Genomic DNA, 13,437 nt, shown 5'->3' with positions numbered 1-13,437 from the left:
TGATCTGAATGATGATCTGGACGATATGTAGAATATAAACTAATCATCCGGGATGATCCAAAATCAGCCTAGATGATCAGTTATTTTTTTATCTACTACACATTCATCCAGGGTGATGTTCAGGATGATATTTGATATTTTATACTAATCAGCCTGAACGATTGTGAGATCTTCCTAGACGATCAAGTTTTTTTTTCATCATCTAGATATCCAACAAGGGCGATATTCTTAAAAAAATTTAATGACTTGAAATAATCATACAAGATGATATAATATCATCATGGATGATCTAAATAAAGGAACCTTCTAATTGTCAAGACTCTCCTAAATCATCCTAGCTGATTGAGCTAAATTTGAAAGGATCATACAGGACAATCGGTTTGATGATCTTTGATAATTAATTGAAAATTATGACAAACTTGAAGCCCTTCTTTATAATATCTCTTATTTTTTAAAGATGAGATCTTTTGCTACTATCCTAATATAAGACAGATAAGAAGAAAGGGAGAGCAAGGGAGAATGAGAGAGAAAGGATCTTGTGAGGAGGAGTTTGTGAGAGATTTCACAAAGGTTGCTCCAAACAAGGATCTGAGTCATCTTCTCCAATCGTTGCCCCTGGTTCCTTGGTGGTTCGAGAGAGGTCTACTTCAGTAACTAATAGAGGTTCTCTACCTGCTTCAGAAGGAAGCAAAACGAGTTGGGTTGTCTTCCTGCTTCAGGATGAAGCAAAAGGAGTTCGGTTCTCTGCCTCATCAGGGTCAGTGGAAATGAGTTTTTGTATGGGCTTCTCTTCCTTGCTGTGGGAGAAAAAAGAGAGATATTAATTTTAGTGCAATACCTGGAGGAGAGGTTATAGGGAGTGGATGTAGGTCAACTTGACCATACCACTATAAAATCTAGTGTGTTCTTTCTTATTATTTTTTCGTATTTAATTTTTGCACTCTAATTTTTTTGATGATTATTTGGTTGTGTTTTTTATTTTTTTTGAAGAAAATTTTAAAATGCCAATTAACCCCATCGTGGTTAGCCTTGGGCTAGTTCACAAGGGCTTAATATCCCTGATAAACTTTCACTGGTTATACCCCTTAACTACTAATTTGGCATTATTCCTCACTACTATTCTGGAGTCATTCATCTTATTTTTGAAAATTCACTTTGTTCCAACCACATTTTGGTCATTAGATATCTTGTCTTCTTCCCATATGTTATTTCTTAGAAATTGGATAAGCTCTTCTTATATTACAAGGATCCAAAATTCATTAGCTAATGCTTGATTTATGTTGGCAGGTTTCTTTATAGAGATAAAAGTTGAATGACTGACTTTCTTCCTAAGTCCATTCCTTATTCTAAAACCTATAGAAGGGTATCCAAAAATAAGTTCTTTAGCTTGACTAGAAAAATATCCCCATCCTCTAGGAAGTTTTTCTTGAGGTTTTACTCTCTCTCTCTCCTATAGTAATTATTTCTACCCCTTTAAAGAGCTCGACTCCTTCTTCAAGTTTAGATTCCAAGGTCCTATCTAATTCATCAAATACCATATGGGTAGACTCTTCAATTTCTAGGGTTCTCCTTTTTAAGATTCCATAGCCTTACCTATAGATAAGTAACCTAAGAAGAGACCTCTTCACACTTGCAGTCAAATTTTCTTAAGTGTCATTTTCCATTGATTGAGATGTAGCATCTATAACTAAAGACATGCAAGTGAGAAAGTTTGGATGTCCTACCCTTAAGGAGTTTATAGGGTCTTCTATTAAGCTTGGATCTAATATTCACCCTATTTAAAACATAACAAATAGTATTCATTGCTTTTGTCAAAAAATATCTAGGGAGTGAATGCTCATCTAGCATAGCCCTAATAGCTTCCACCAAGGCTTCATCATGATCATTATGAATTGTTGAGATCCTAATTTTCTTTGAATTCATGTGAAGAAAGTTATAAATTCCTAAAATAACTCACTCTTATATTTTAGGAATCCAACCTAAGTAAATCTAGAGTATTCATCCACTCTTACAAATTCATATGTCTTCCCTCCAAGGCTGGTGGTACTAACAGGTCTAAATAGGTCCATGGGAAGGATTTCTAGTGGCCTAAAGGTGTTAATATCTTTGATTGAATGAAATGAATACCTAATTTGTTTTACTAGTTGACAAGCATCATATAGGTGGTCCTTAATGAAGTATAACTTAGGTATACCTCTAACAAGGTTTTTTTGGGTGATATTCCTAAGTATTTATGCTAGCATAATATAGTCTCCTGTGTCATAGCCTAGATTCATCAATTTTATGTTTTTAAGTATAATAATTTTTAATATTCATTGCAATTCATGTCTAACATGTAAATAATGTTCATTTGTTTTCCTTCTAACATAAATTTTCCATCTAAACTAATTATGCATTTGTCGCACAGTTGAATTTGTAGAATTATACCATTAGAGTTTCCATTTATAGAATTATACCATAGCCCACCACTTTCCTAGTTGTGTTGTCTCCTAATGTCACCTTGCCTCCTAACTTAGACATCAGTGTGATGAACGGCTTCATATCACCAATCATGTGCCTAGAGTATCCATTGTCCAAGTACTACATGCTCTAGTTAGGCCTTTTGTATGAGCACCCCTACATAGTCATTCAAGGTTAGATTTTAGATGTGAGTTTGGGTTCCACCTTATCCTTAATTGAATGAGAATAATGATGATATGATGTAATAAAAACAATCTAGGCCTCCACAATAGATGTGTCCTATTGTAGATTATGCAAGTATGAGCCATGTGTCCTAACATTGCACAAGAGTAACACCTAACACAAGGAAATGGGTTTACTAACATATGTTGGAAATGGTGCTAATTCTGACCATCCTAGGTTTAGGTGATGCATACTATATTGACGGGTTATTCCACTGAGCTAGTGTGGGTGATGGTTTATTGTTCTCTAGCGCAATGACATTTACTCTAAAAAATTTATTAGCATTTTTATAGCTTGCCACTTCAAGTTTTAAAGCATGCTTACTACAATCTAGTGGATATGAAAGCTTTCCTAATTCCTTAAATGAGTTTTCTAATTCAATATGTGATATTTTTAAGGAATCATATGCATTAGATATGTTATTATTCTTATTATTTAATGCATTAAATACATCTAATAAAATCAGATAATCTTTATCCAAAATAGAGTGCTTGATAATTAAACTAACATACTCATTTTATAAATTAAATAATTTAGTACTAAGACTAGCATGCATCTATTTTAACTTCCTATACAAATCATGAATATTTTTAGAAATAATGAGTAATTCATCATAAGGAAGTTGCAATACCTCATCCTAATCTAATTGATCAAGATTATCATTACGCATAGAACAAGTTTGTTACCTCCTCTACTTCTACTTAAAATGATTCTGAAGCATAGTCGGCCTAAAAAGCTTTCTACATGCCCCTCTTAAACTTTACCCTCTCTTTACCCTTCTCCTTGATCAGGAGAGTCATTAGGTTGGGCCATTCAGCTCGTAGGTGGCCTGGTTTCCTACATTGAAGTAAATTATTCCAAAATTCAGCTTTAATATATTTGTTGCTTTTATCTTTGCTCCAATTGTGCTTATAACATCTCTATTTTCTTTCAAGAAACTCTTAAATTTTCAAGTCATTAAGGAGATGCCAACATCCTCCACTACAACAAAACTATCATTGTCCAAATTATTTTCTTTTAGTGCTATAATTTTCTCCTTTCTCTTCTCAGTTTCATCACTTTGCCTTTGACTTACTCCTTACTTATAGGCAATAAGTGGCCCAAGCAAATTGTCAATGGAATAAACATTCAGGTCGCTCGATTCAATAATTGTAGTTATCTTGGCATCATAAGATCTAGGAAAATAACGTAAAATCTTTTTAACTTTTTCAAAGTTTAATAGTTCTCTACCTAGTGTTTATAATGATGTCAATATCAGGATGAACCTAGTATACATTTCAGATACATTCTCACTAGGTTTCATGTGAAAGAGTTCATAGTCATACATTAGATAATTTATCCTTCACTGTTCGACATCAGTATTTCTCTCATAAGTGATACATAATCTATCCCATTTCTCCTTTCCTGTATTACAAGAAGAAACTCACATATAGCCTTTGCATTTTATAGCACAAAAGAAATAATTCAAATATTTGGCATTTAACTATTTGAGTTCCCTATCCTTATAACTCCATTCATTAAAATGAATATCTATTTTTACACAATTAACTATATACGATGGAAGTGATAACCAATTTAAATCATATGCCAAATTTTATAGTCAATGGATTGTAAAAAAGTAGGCAAGTATATTTTTCTGATATCAAATAGAATGTTTTCAAATAGTGGTGGAGTAGTTATAGAATAATCCTCCATAGTGTTACGATTACCAAAATGATTCATTGATCATTCTTCAAAATTTTTCTAAAACTTTGTTTTTGAAACCTATCTTTGATACCACTTGAATGTTCGTGAAGGTAATTAAACCTTAAGGAACTAGCCTGAAGCTTACCAAAAAGGGGAAGGGGTGAATTGATAATTTAAAAAATATTAACTTCAAAATAAAGATGGCACTATTTTTTGAAAAAAAAAAATAGAAATATAAAATTCTAATTTATTGCGAAAGAAAATGAATTAATTAAAAATATTTATTGATCTACGATGATATTCTATGAAATGAAGCAAAAATCACCAAATTTTCCAAGTAGTTATAATAAAAAATAAATGGCAGGAAATACAAAAGTACAAAAGGGAAAAAGCACACTAGAGATTTTTATAATGGTTTGGACATCCTTAACCTACGTCCACTCCCCGGAGTCCTCCGCTCTAGTTATTACACTAATCACTAAGAGACTTACCTTTTATTCCCAAAGCAATGCGAAGAAGCCCTTGCAGACTCACGTTTGCCAAGCCAGATGAGGTAGAGTGTCAGAAACTATGTCACCCTCTTGGTGATGGCAGTGGCCATTGACTCATTTTTCTCCCGCCTAGAGAAGGCAGAGAACCTCAGCTCCTTTTTCTCCCACATGGAGAAGGAAGACAACCTCAGCTCTTTTTCTCCTTTATGGAGAAGGCAGAGTATCTCGAGGACATGACCTATATGCCTCTCTCCCTAGTGAGTTTCTAAAGATGCACAAAGGTCATAGGAGGAGCAAGGGTGTAGCTAGCTTAGAGCAACCGTGTTATCGTCTCACAGTCCTTCTACCTCACGCTTAACATCCCCTTCTCCTATCTATCAAATCTTGGATTTCTTAAAGCTTTTCTCTCAAGGTCCCTTTACCAGTCACACAATCTACTCATAATAATGAAGAGAATCTTAAAAACTTGCTTAAGAATTGGGCTTTAAGATTCCCAAAAATCAAGTTAGCCTCTATTTATATAGTATGATTGGAGTTCATACAATACAATTAATTCAAAATTACTTCTATCCAACATGATGTAAATAGTCATTCAAATGAACTTTTCAATTAATTCAAACTCATAATATAGTACATTGCAGAGATTGTCTAATACGATCTATTTAATTTCCTCTATTCATTCAAGATAATTCCTTGGATGACTGAAAGTCACCTATATTAATCATTCTGTACTGATCTCGTCATACAGTAAAATTAGTTGATTTCAAGTAGGTTGTCTAGTAGGATAAGAATATCATAATGTGTAATTAGTTCAAAAAAATCATGGATTTGTTTGGTAAGAACTTTGGGAAGAGTAAACTTTGTTGATTTTTTTATTAGCATGAGCATGAGCATTTAGTGACATCGGGCCAATCCAACCTATTACAATTTATTGATTTTTTTATTAGCATGAGCATAATTCTAATCCATCATATTACAATTTTTTTTCTTCCATTTCTTTTTTAAATAATAAAAAATAGACTCAATCACTTTTTGATCTTCAATGAAATGCCTCTTGCCATTTTTTATTTATATAATCAAATTGCCATTCTTCTTAGCCGAAGCATAGTTGTAATTTTTTTTTTTAGTTAGAGTATCCTTAATTAATCCACTTCAACTTTGCTCTTTGATTCCACCATGTAGCCAACTTGCTAAAAGCCTCATTCAGTTCATTCACATTCAACCTATCCAATTTTATTTTTTCTGAAGAGAAATCAAAATACTCACTTTCTTTAAGCTGAAGATTGAAAATTTTACTTTTAACTCTTCCTTGAGCTCATTCAAGTTCTTCAGCTTATTCTTTTTCCAAAAAAACTAAGTCTTCAATGATCTCTTCAATTTTCATTGGAGTACTTTAGCATCATCTCCAAAGTCCAGTTTCATTCATGATTTCAGAACCACATTCAAAGCTACTGGATAAGACATCCATATATCTTCAAATCAGATGAACTTATTTTGAGGATGAGAGGTGTCACTTCTCTTAAAAATAAGAGAGCTATGATCAAAAGCAACTCTTGAAAGATCCCTAATCATAGCAAACAAAATCATTGGATAGTGTTAGAGTTGCGCAAACATTTATCCAATCTTTCCCAGATTCTTAATGTACCTTCTTTATTAGTACACCAAGAAAATCTTGGTCCAGTAACACCTACATCATGAAAAACATTAGTAGCCATAAAAGAATTGATCTCCTGGGGACCTTGAGAGAAAATGAATCGTTTCCATCCTCTCTTATCCTCTTTAGAAAGAAAAAAAAATAATCCCCACCCATAAAAGAAGGAATATTAGAGGAAGAAAGTATCTCAATGCTATCCCATAACCCTCTTCTAATATTCAAATGCTTATTACCATAAATAGCAAAAACATTCCAAACACCCATTTTAGGAATTTGAATAGAACCAAAAATACATTAAGAAGAACTCTCAATAACATTAAAGGAAACTTCCTCCCTTTTTCATATGCATAAATCCCACCCGAAGTACCCACAGCAGGATGATGAAAAAATTTAGAATCCTCACAAATAATTCGTCTAACATCCCTCCCATCAATACAAGCTAGCTTATTTCATTACAATAAACATGGTTTTCCCTTCAATGGGAAAAAATTGCACTATAAATATGAGGCTTAGGATTTTATGATTCCAAACTTTAAAGCTCACCTTAAATTATTAATCATCAAGATTTTATTAATGTTAAATAACTTTAATCATTATATATTTTTTTTTTTTGATAAAATATTAAAACATTAAAACTCAATTTTAAGATAAAATTAAATCTAATTTAGCTTGTAATAAACAAATAAATTCAAATGTAGATAACTCAAATATAAAGTCCCTTATGTTATATCAAGGCCATACAAGCTCAACACACAATATTAAATTTTATTTGCTAGGATAATCGACTCTAATCTAGGCTAAGCTAGTGATTATTATTATTTTATTTTTGTGTTATTGGATGACTTTCTTGGAGGGTGTCCTCTTCTAAATTTGTTTACTTTTCCAACAATTTATATATAAATTTGTACAGTTTTAGACATTTATTTTCTTATAGTGTACTTAACTTAGCTTTCATACATTAGCAACAGTCTAGTATAAGTCAACATTTATGTTATTAAGTATAAATATAAGTTATAAAATATATATAGACAGTGTCACTATATATATATATATATATATATTTATTTATTTATTTATTTATTTATTTATACCATGCTTCAGTCATCAATGGATTGTAATGATGGGTTACTAGATCAATTGTATTAGGAGGGGAATTTGTTTTCCAATACTTTTATTATGGTTGTGTCCTTCCCTTTGTAGGGATATATATTATAAGCTCTTACAATAATGTCGTATATTTATACTATACGTATGAACTCCTTAACCTACACATCCATAAATGCACATATTTTATTTTTCTACAATGTACACTAGCCAAGCACACAATATAGTGGCAAGCATCGGTTGGCCTAAATAATGGGTATGAGTCTACTAATATCTATGGGTTTAAAGTATTTATATTGCTAGATATTTCTAAAACTTTAGTCTGGTAGATCATATAAGTTGTATAATGTAGATAGAGTTAAGTGTATCATAGAGAATTAATAATATAAGTAAAAATCAATTTAAAATACATTATTTAGGTGGATAACATGTTTAATATCCTAATTAAAATTTGAACATGAATACTTAATATGATGTAAATTATAGCAATTTACCCTGAACACATTTGACCTAAAAAGCATGGTTTTAAAAATGGCTGCTAAAGTGCTTAGTTAGTTGTCCACTCCAAGTAGACGTAAGCCTATATTTACATAAATGTTTTATACTTTCTTCCTGGAGGATTATCCAAAATGTTAAATAAATAATCTATGTAAGTCCAAATTTAATCATGGTGTAAATTGGTAAATCAAAACTATATAATATTTTTGAGTGTTTTTGGATTTTACGTAATCTCAAATACTATCTACCTTTCTGTTTTTGACTTATAGAGAAGTGTTTATACTTTGAACCTTTCTTTATTGATAACTGTAAACTCGATATCATATATTTAGATAGCAAAAAATTTAAAGAAGCTTAGTTATAACATTATTTTTCTCAAGGCTTGTCTTGTGATGTACTTAACTTTAGAGGCATGCCTCTATAAGGGACATAAAATCGAGTAAAAATAACCATAATTTATTTTGTTAGAGCAAGTGAAGATCTCTAAGAGTAGAATAAAGTTTTGTACATTACTAATATCATCTTTTAAATGATAGGTTGATATTATTCTATATTTGAAGATTAATATTATATTTTTATACTTAGTTTTATTATAAAAATTAATTATATTTATTTTATTAAATTGATATTCAAGCTTAAATATATATATATTTTGAGTTGATATATACATGAAAAGGTTGGAGTAGCTCTAATAGAAGATAAGATTAGAGAGAGTCACCTTAGAAGGTTTGGTCACATAAAACGGCAGCCTTCCAATGACCTGGTTAAGAAAGATAGAGGATGAACTAAAAAGACTTGGTTAGAATTTTTTTTTTTTTTTTTTTGAGAAGATGCAATAGTATTAATAAAAATAAAAAAAGGTACAAAAAAACCTAAGTGATAGTATACCTATCTCCTTCCTCCTTTAACAATGTAAAAAAAGAAGGAGGAACCATATTAACTTCTAGAACATCCCAATAAAAGTCCCTTATCAAAGCAAAGTTAGCACACTAATGAGATAACTTATTACAATCTCTACTAAAAGATTGAAAAAGAATTACCTCAAATCTTTCAAGAAAGCCGAAATGTTCCTGAGTTGACCGATCCAATCCTTTATTAGCAAATGATTTTTTGGAGATAGTTAATGACATTAGAACTATCACTCTCAATAATAATACCTCTAGCATACATCATCCCTTCTTTCATAACACTTCTCAACGAACGGAAGGCCAAAAGTTCAAGAAAACCAATGTCCCAATGAACCACCGAGAATCCAAAGGATAAATCATCCTTCCTTTGTTATCTCTGAATATACCTCCTATCCCTGCTTTGTTTGAAGGAAGAAGAGAGGCATCAATATTCACCTTAATCCAACCGGGTGGAGGGGGATGCCAAAGAGAAGAGTTCAGCTTAAGAAGCTGGTTAGCACCCCAGTGGTCCGAGTCTGGATTATTAGATGAAAAGGTTGCATTACTAATGGCATTTGATAAAATAAATTCAGATCCCATTTCACTTCCTTAATGTATAAGTTTGTTCCTACTCTTCCAAGAGTTGAAAACCAAAGCACAATAAATTTGAGCAATAAAACAATTATTCTTCATAGTCTTATTAAAGATAAGGAGGCATTCTTGAAGACAATTGAAGACCGGTACAGAGAATCCCCATTTATTTCCCAATTGGATAATTTGAATTAATTTCAAACACCTCGCCGCCACATGTTTACCATCTTCTTTGATACCGCAGCCTCTAGGACAAAGATTATTGTTCAATAATCTTCTGGGCATTAAAACATCACAAGAAGGAATAGCATCTTTCAACATTCTCCACCAAAACAATGCAATTCTTGGATTGAGTTTCAGTTTTTTAATGTCCCTCCAATGCTGAATAAAAGACAGGTTTTCCTCTTCCATAGTTGATCTCCCTTCTCTAGCCATAACAGAAATAGTCTTCCCAGAGAAGTTTTTAAGTAGTTCCAACTCGTCTTCATCTCTTTTGACATCAATTTTAATATTGCAGATCACCATTACTATCTCCTCTCCAAAGAAACATTTTAATTTTAGAATTCCGCTCTCCATCTGAAATAAATTCAGAAAGATTAGGCAAGCTATCATCTCCAATTGCAATGAATGTTGGCCACTTCTCCAAGTTTCTATCCATAATCCAATTATCTTTCATGATGTTAATGGAAGATCCATCTTTAATATTCCATTTCACAATGTGTCTCAGCATTTTAGCTCCACTAAGAATTAGTCTCGAAGTAGAAGAAGAATTTGGTCTTCTTTCCACATCCCAGATTTTTCTTCCATACTTAATAGATAAGGATTTGTTCAATAAGAAATTCAGGTTCTTCAAAAAATTCCAGGATGCTTTGCTCTGAGAGGTTCAATTGAGTTTGTAGCTGCTATGATCCCCAGGCCTCCTTGGTTTTCCGGCCTACAAACAACCTTCCAGGATATATAATGAATACCATTACTTCCATTTTTTTTACTCCATAGAAAGTCTCTGCTTAATCTGTCCAATTTCTTCAAAATACTCAATGGGATCATGGACAAAGAAGAATAGAAGACATGAAGAGCTTGAACCACTATTTTTATAAGAATCACTCTTCCTGGCATAGAGATGAATTTGTTTCCCCAAATATCCAACTTTGCTGCAGCTTTTTCCAGTATGATAGAAAAATCAGCATTTATATGTCTTCTTAACGTCATATTAATGCCCAAGTCATTGATCTCCTTGACCTCTTTAATTCCCAAAATAATAGATAATTCCCTCTTCCTCCTTCTCTCTATATTGTTGCTGAAAATAACAGCAGATTTAGAGAAGTTTACCTTTTGACTTGTCCAATAACAATAATCAAAAGTAATTTTCTTGATATTCAACACATTCTCCCTCTTGGCCAAAGAGAACATCAAAGTGTCATCCGCAAATAGTAGATGAGAAATCCTAGGAGCCATAGGAGTAATTTTAAAACCCAAACGTTTTCCTTCATATGAGAAAGCATTGGTAAGTAGCTGAGAACAAAGAATAAATAAATAGGGTGATAACGGACACCCTTGTCGAAAGTCACTTTTCCCTTTAATTCCTTCCAAACAAACTCCATTAACATGAACAATGAAAATAGGATCAGTGATACATTCCATAATTAGATTAGAGTAGCCTATTGGAAAACCAAAATAGTTCAAAACTTGTTTTAGAGTTTTCCATGCCATGCTGTCATAAGCTTGCTCCGTATCTAATTTGATTGACATTAACCCTCTTTTAGTTCTTGAGCAATGAGAACATGATCAGATAAAGACCTACCATTGATAAAAGCAACTTGTTCCTCCGAAATAAGGTTGTGAATCACCTTCATCATTCTATTTAATAACACTTTTGCTACAATTTTATAAATAGACATACAAAGGCTTATCGATCTAAAATTAGAGGGATATAAAGGATTTCTTACTTTGGGGATAAGCACCACCATTGTTTCTTTCCACTTTGGAGACATAGAATCCGAATTAAAGGATAAAAGAACAGCTCTCTAAACATCCTTTCCAATGATACTCCATTAAGCTTTAAGAAAGGAATAGGTGATTCCATCCAATCCGGGAGCAATGTTGTTACCAAGATCTTGAATAACCTTCTCAATTTCAGCAAAAGATAAAGCAGACTCCAGAAAACTGCAGCTTTCTTGGTTATGAAAATTCAAATTTTGTGGCCAATTGTCCAGACGACAATATCTCTGATCCCATTTTTTGCGGAAAAAGTCAAAGAAATAGCTCTTAATGTTTTCTGGATCTTCATTCAGCTCTCCTTCAAAATTTTTTAACTGTTTAACATGATTATTACTCCTTCTCCCACTAGCAAAAGCATGGGAAAATTTAAAATTTGAATCTCCATCTTTCATCCATTTTTCTTTAGCTCTTTGTCTCCACCAAGTATTTAAACGTGCAAGTGTAATGTTGAACTCATTGATTTTGGCTCTTAGTAACCGATTCATATCATCAGAAAACTGCAGGTCTCGGTCTTCTTCTAATTGAATTTCATCAATTTTAGCCTTTAAAACATATTTCAAATCTTCTAATCTTTGGTGTTTTGCCTTGCTCCAAAAGAACAATGCTTTGAGAACTCTAGAGAATTTTTTGTTCAGAACCTCCATATCATTTCCCTTCACCAGTTTTGCCCAAGAGAATTTAACAATTGAAGTAGCTGCTGAGTAGGTTAACCAAACATATTCAAACCATTATATTTTGGTTTTCTTAATAACCTAATCAAACATTTTAAAAATAATAGGACAATGATCTGATGCTATCCTACTCAAGTGTCTCACAAATGGTTGATTGATTCGGTCCAATGCAATTGAGTTGAGCAAACACCTATCAAGTCTTTCCAAGATCCTTGCACTCCTGTTATTACACCAAGTAAATCTAGAGCCAATATAATTCACATCATGAAGCTCATTTCTAATCATACAAGCCTTCATTTCCAAAGGACCCGTTTTAAAAGAAAATTTTTTCCTCCTTTTTTATCATCTTGAGAGAGAATGCAATTAAAGTCACCACCAACAAGGGTAGAACTGTCTTGATTTAAATTTCAATCCAGAAATTCCCATAATTCTCTTCTTCCCTGCATCTCCCTGCTACCATAAATTGTAGCTATTAACCAATTTCCTTTATTTGGAATCTTCGGTGTCCCCAAGACACACTGCTATGAAGCTTTGATCAAAGAAAAAGCAACAACATCAATTTTCCAAATAAGTAAAATACCACCTAAATTACCTCTAGATGGCTCCAGAAAAAAATCCCATTTGTCTCCAAAAATTGTTTCAAATTCTTCATTGGAAATAGAAGAAATTTTAGTTTCAATGATACCCACAAAAAATACGTCCCAATCTTTGATGTATTCCTTCAAATATAGGGTGGCTTCCTTCTTATTTTGCCCCCCCCCCCCCCCCCCCTACAATTCCAAAAGCTAATGGAACTCATTTTGGTAAGAATGGGGAAGAGCCTCCTCCCTTTCTTTTATTTGAATTATTCTTCTCTAATCTTGAAGTTGCATTTAAAGGACCAAGAGATCTTAGTTCTTTGGATAATTTAAATTTCTGGACAAAAATCTTCCCATGATTGAGATCAGAAACATTCACTTTAATGCTGCCACTATTTGTCATTAAAAAATCTGGCGCTGCTTCAACCTTGGAATCAGTCTAACTTTTTTTCAAACATTCCACTATTTCACCTTCTTCAACAACCTCAATCCTTGAATTTTCCTGAGCATCCATTTTTGAAGGATCTTCACATATTGAGTTAAGAATTTCAAACTTATTACCTGAATGTATTTGAATTAACTAAATAGAATCTTCAT

At 32.5% G+C, this 13,437-nt stretch overlaps 1 protein-coding gene across 1 annotated transcript; it reads right to left on the bottom strand.

Annotated features, from left to right (window-relative positions):
• Positions 1–10,442: 10,442 nt before the first annotated feature.
• On the bottom strand, positions 10,443–11,446 carry LOC110104634. The gene is made up of 3 exons (XM_020833827.1): positions 11,347–11,446; positions 11,190–11,251; positions 10,443–11,105 (listed from the first exon to the last, which is right to left on the bottom strand). The coding sequence occupies exons 1-3, from the start codon at positions 11,444–11,446 to the stop codon at positions 10,443–10,445; spliced, it is 825 nt and encodes a 274-aa protein (XP_020689486.1).
• Between the last annotated feature and the right edge of the window lie 1,991 nt (positions 11,447–13,437).

Source organism: Dendrobium catenatum, unplaced genomic scaffold, assembly GCF_001605985.2.
Source record: "Dendrobium catenatum unplaced genomic scaffold, ASM160598v2 fragScaff_scaffold_1193, whole genome shotgun sequence".
Lineage (NCBI taxonomy): Eukaryota > Viridiplantae > Streptophyta > Magnoliopsida > Asparagales > Orchidaceae > Dendrobium > Dendrobium catenatum.
This window is presented reverse-complemented; position numbering and strand designations above follow the sequence as displayed.

What these genes read in the sequence shown, in the direction of transcription:
- LOC110104634 (XM_020833827.1), bottom strand. Translation starts at nt 11,446, where the DNA reads ATGAAGGTGATTCACAACCTTATTTCGGAGGAACAAGTTGCTTTTATC. An exon ending in TGCTCAAGAACTAAAAGAGG is followed by an intron (nt 11,252 to 11,346) that starts GTTAATGTCAAT and finishes GTTTTCCAATAG; the next exon opens with GCTACTCTAATCTAATTATG. An exon ending in TCATTGTTCATGTTAATGGA is followed by an intron (nt 11,106 to 11,189) that starts GTTTGTTTGGAA and finishes CTTTGTTCTCAG; the next exon opens with CTACTTACCAATGCTTTCTC.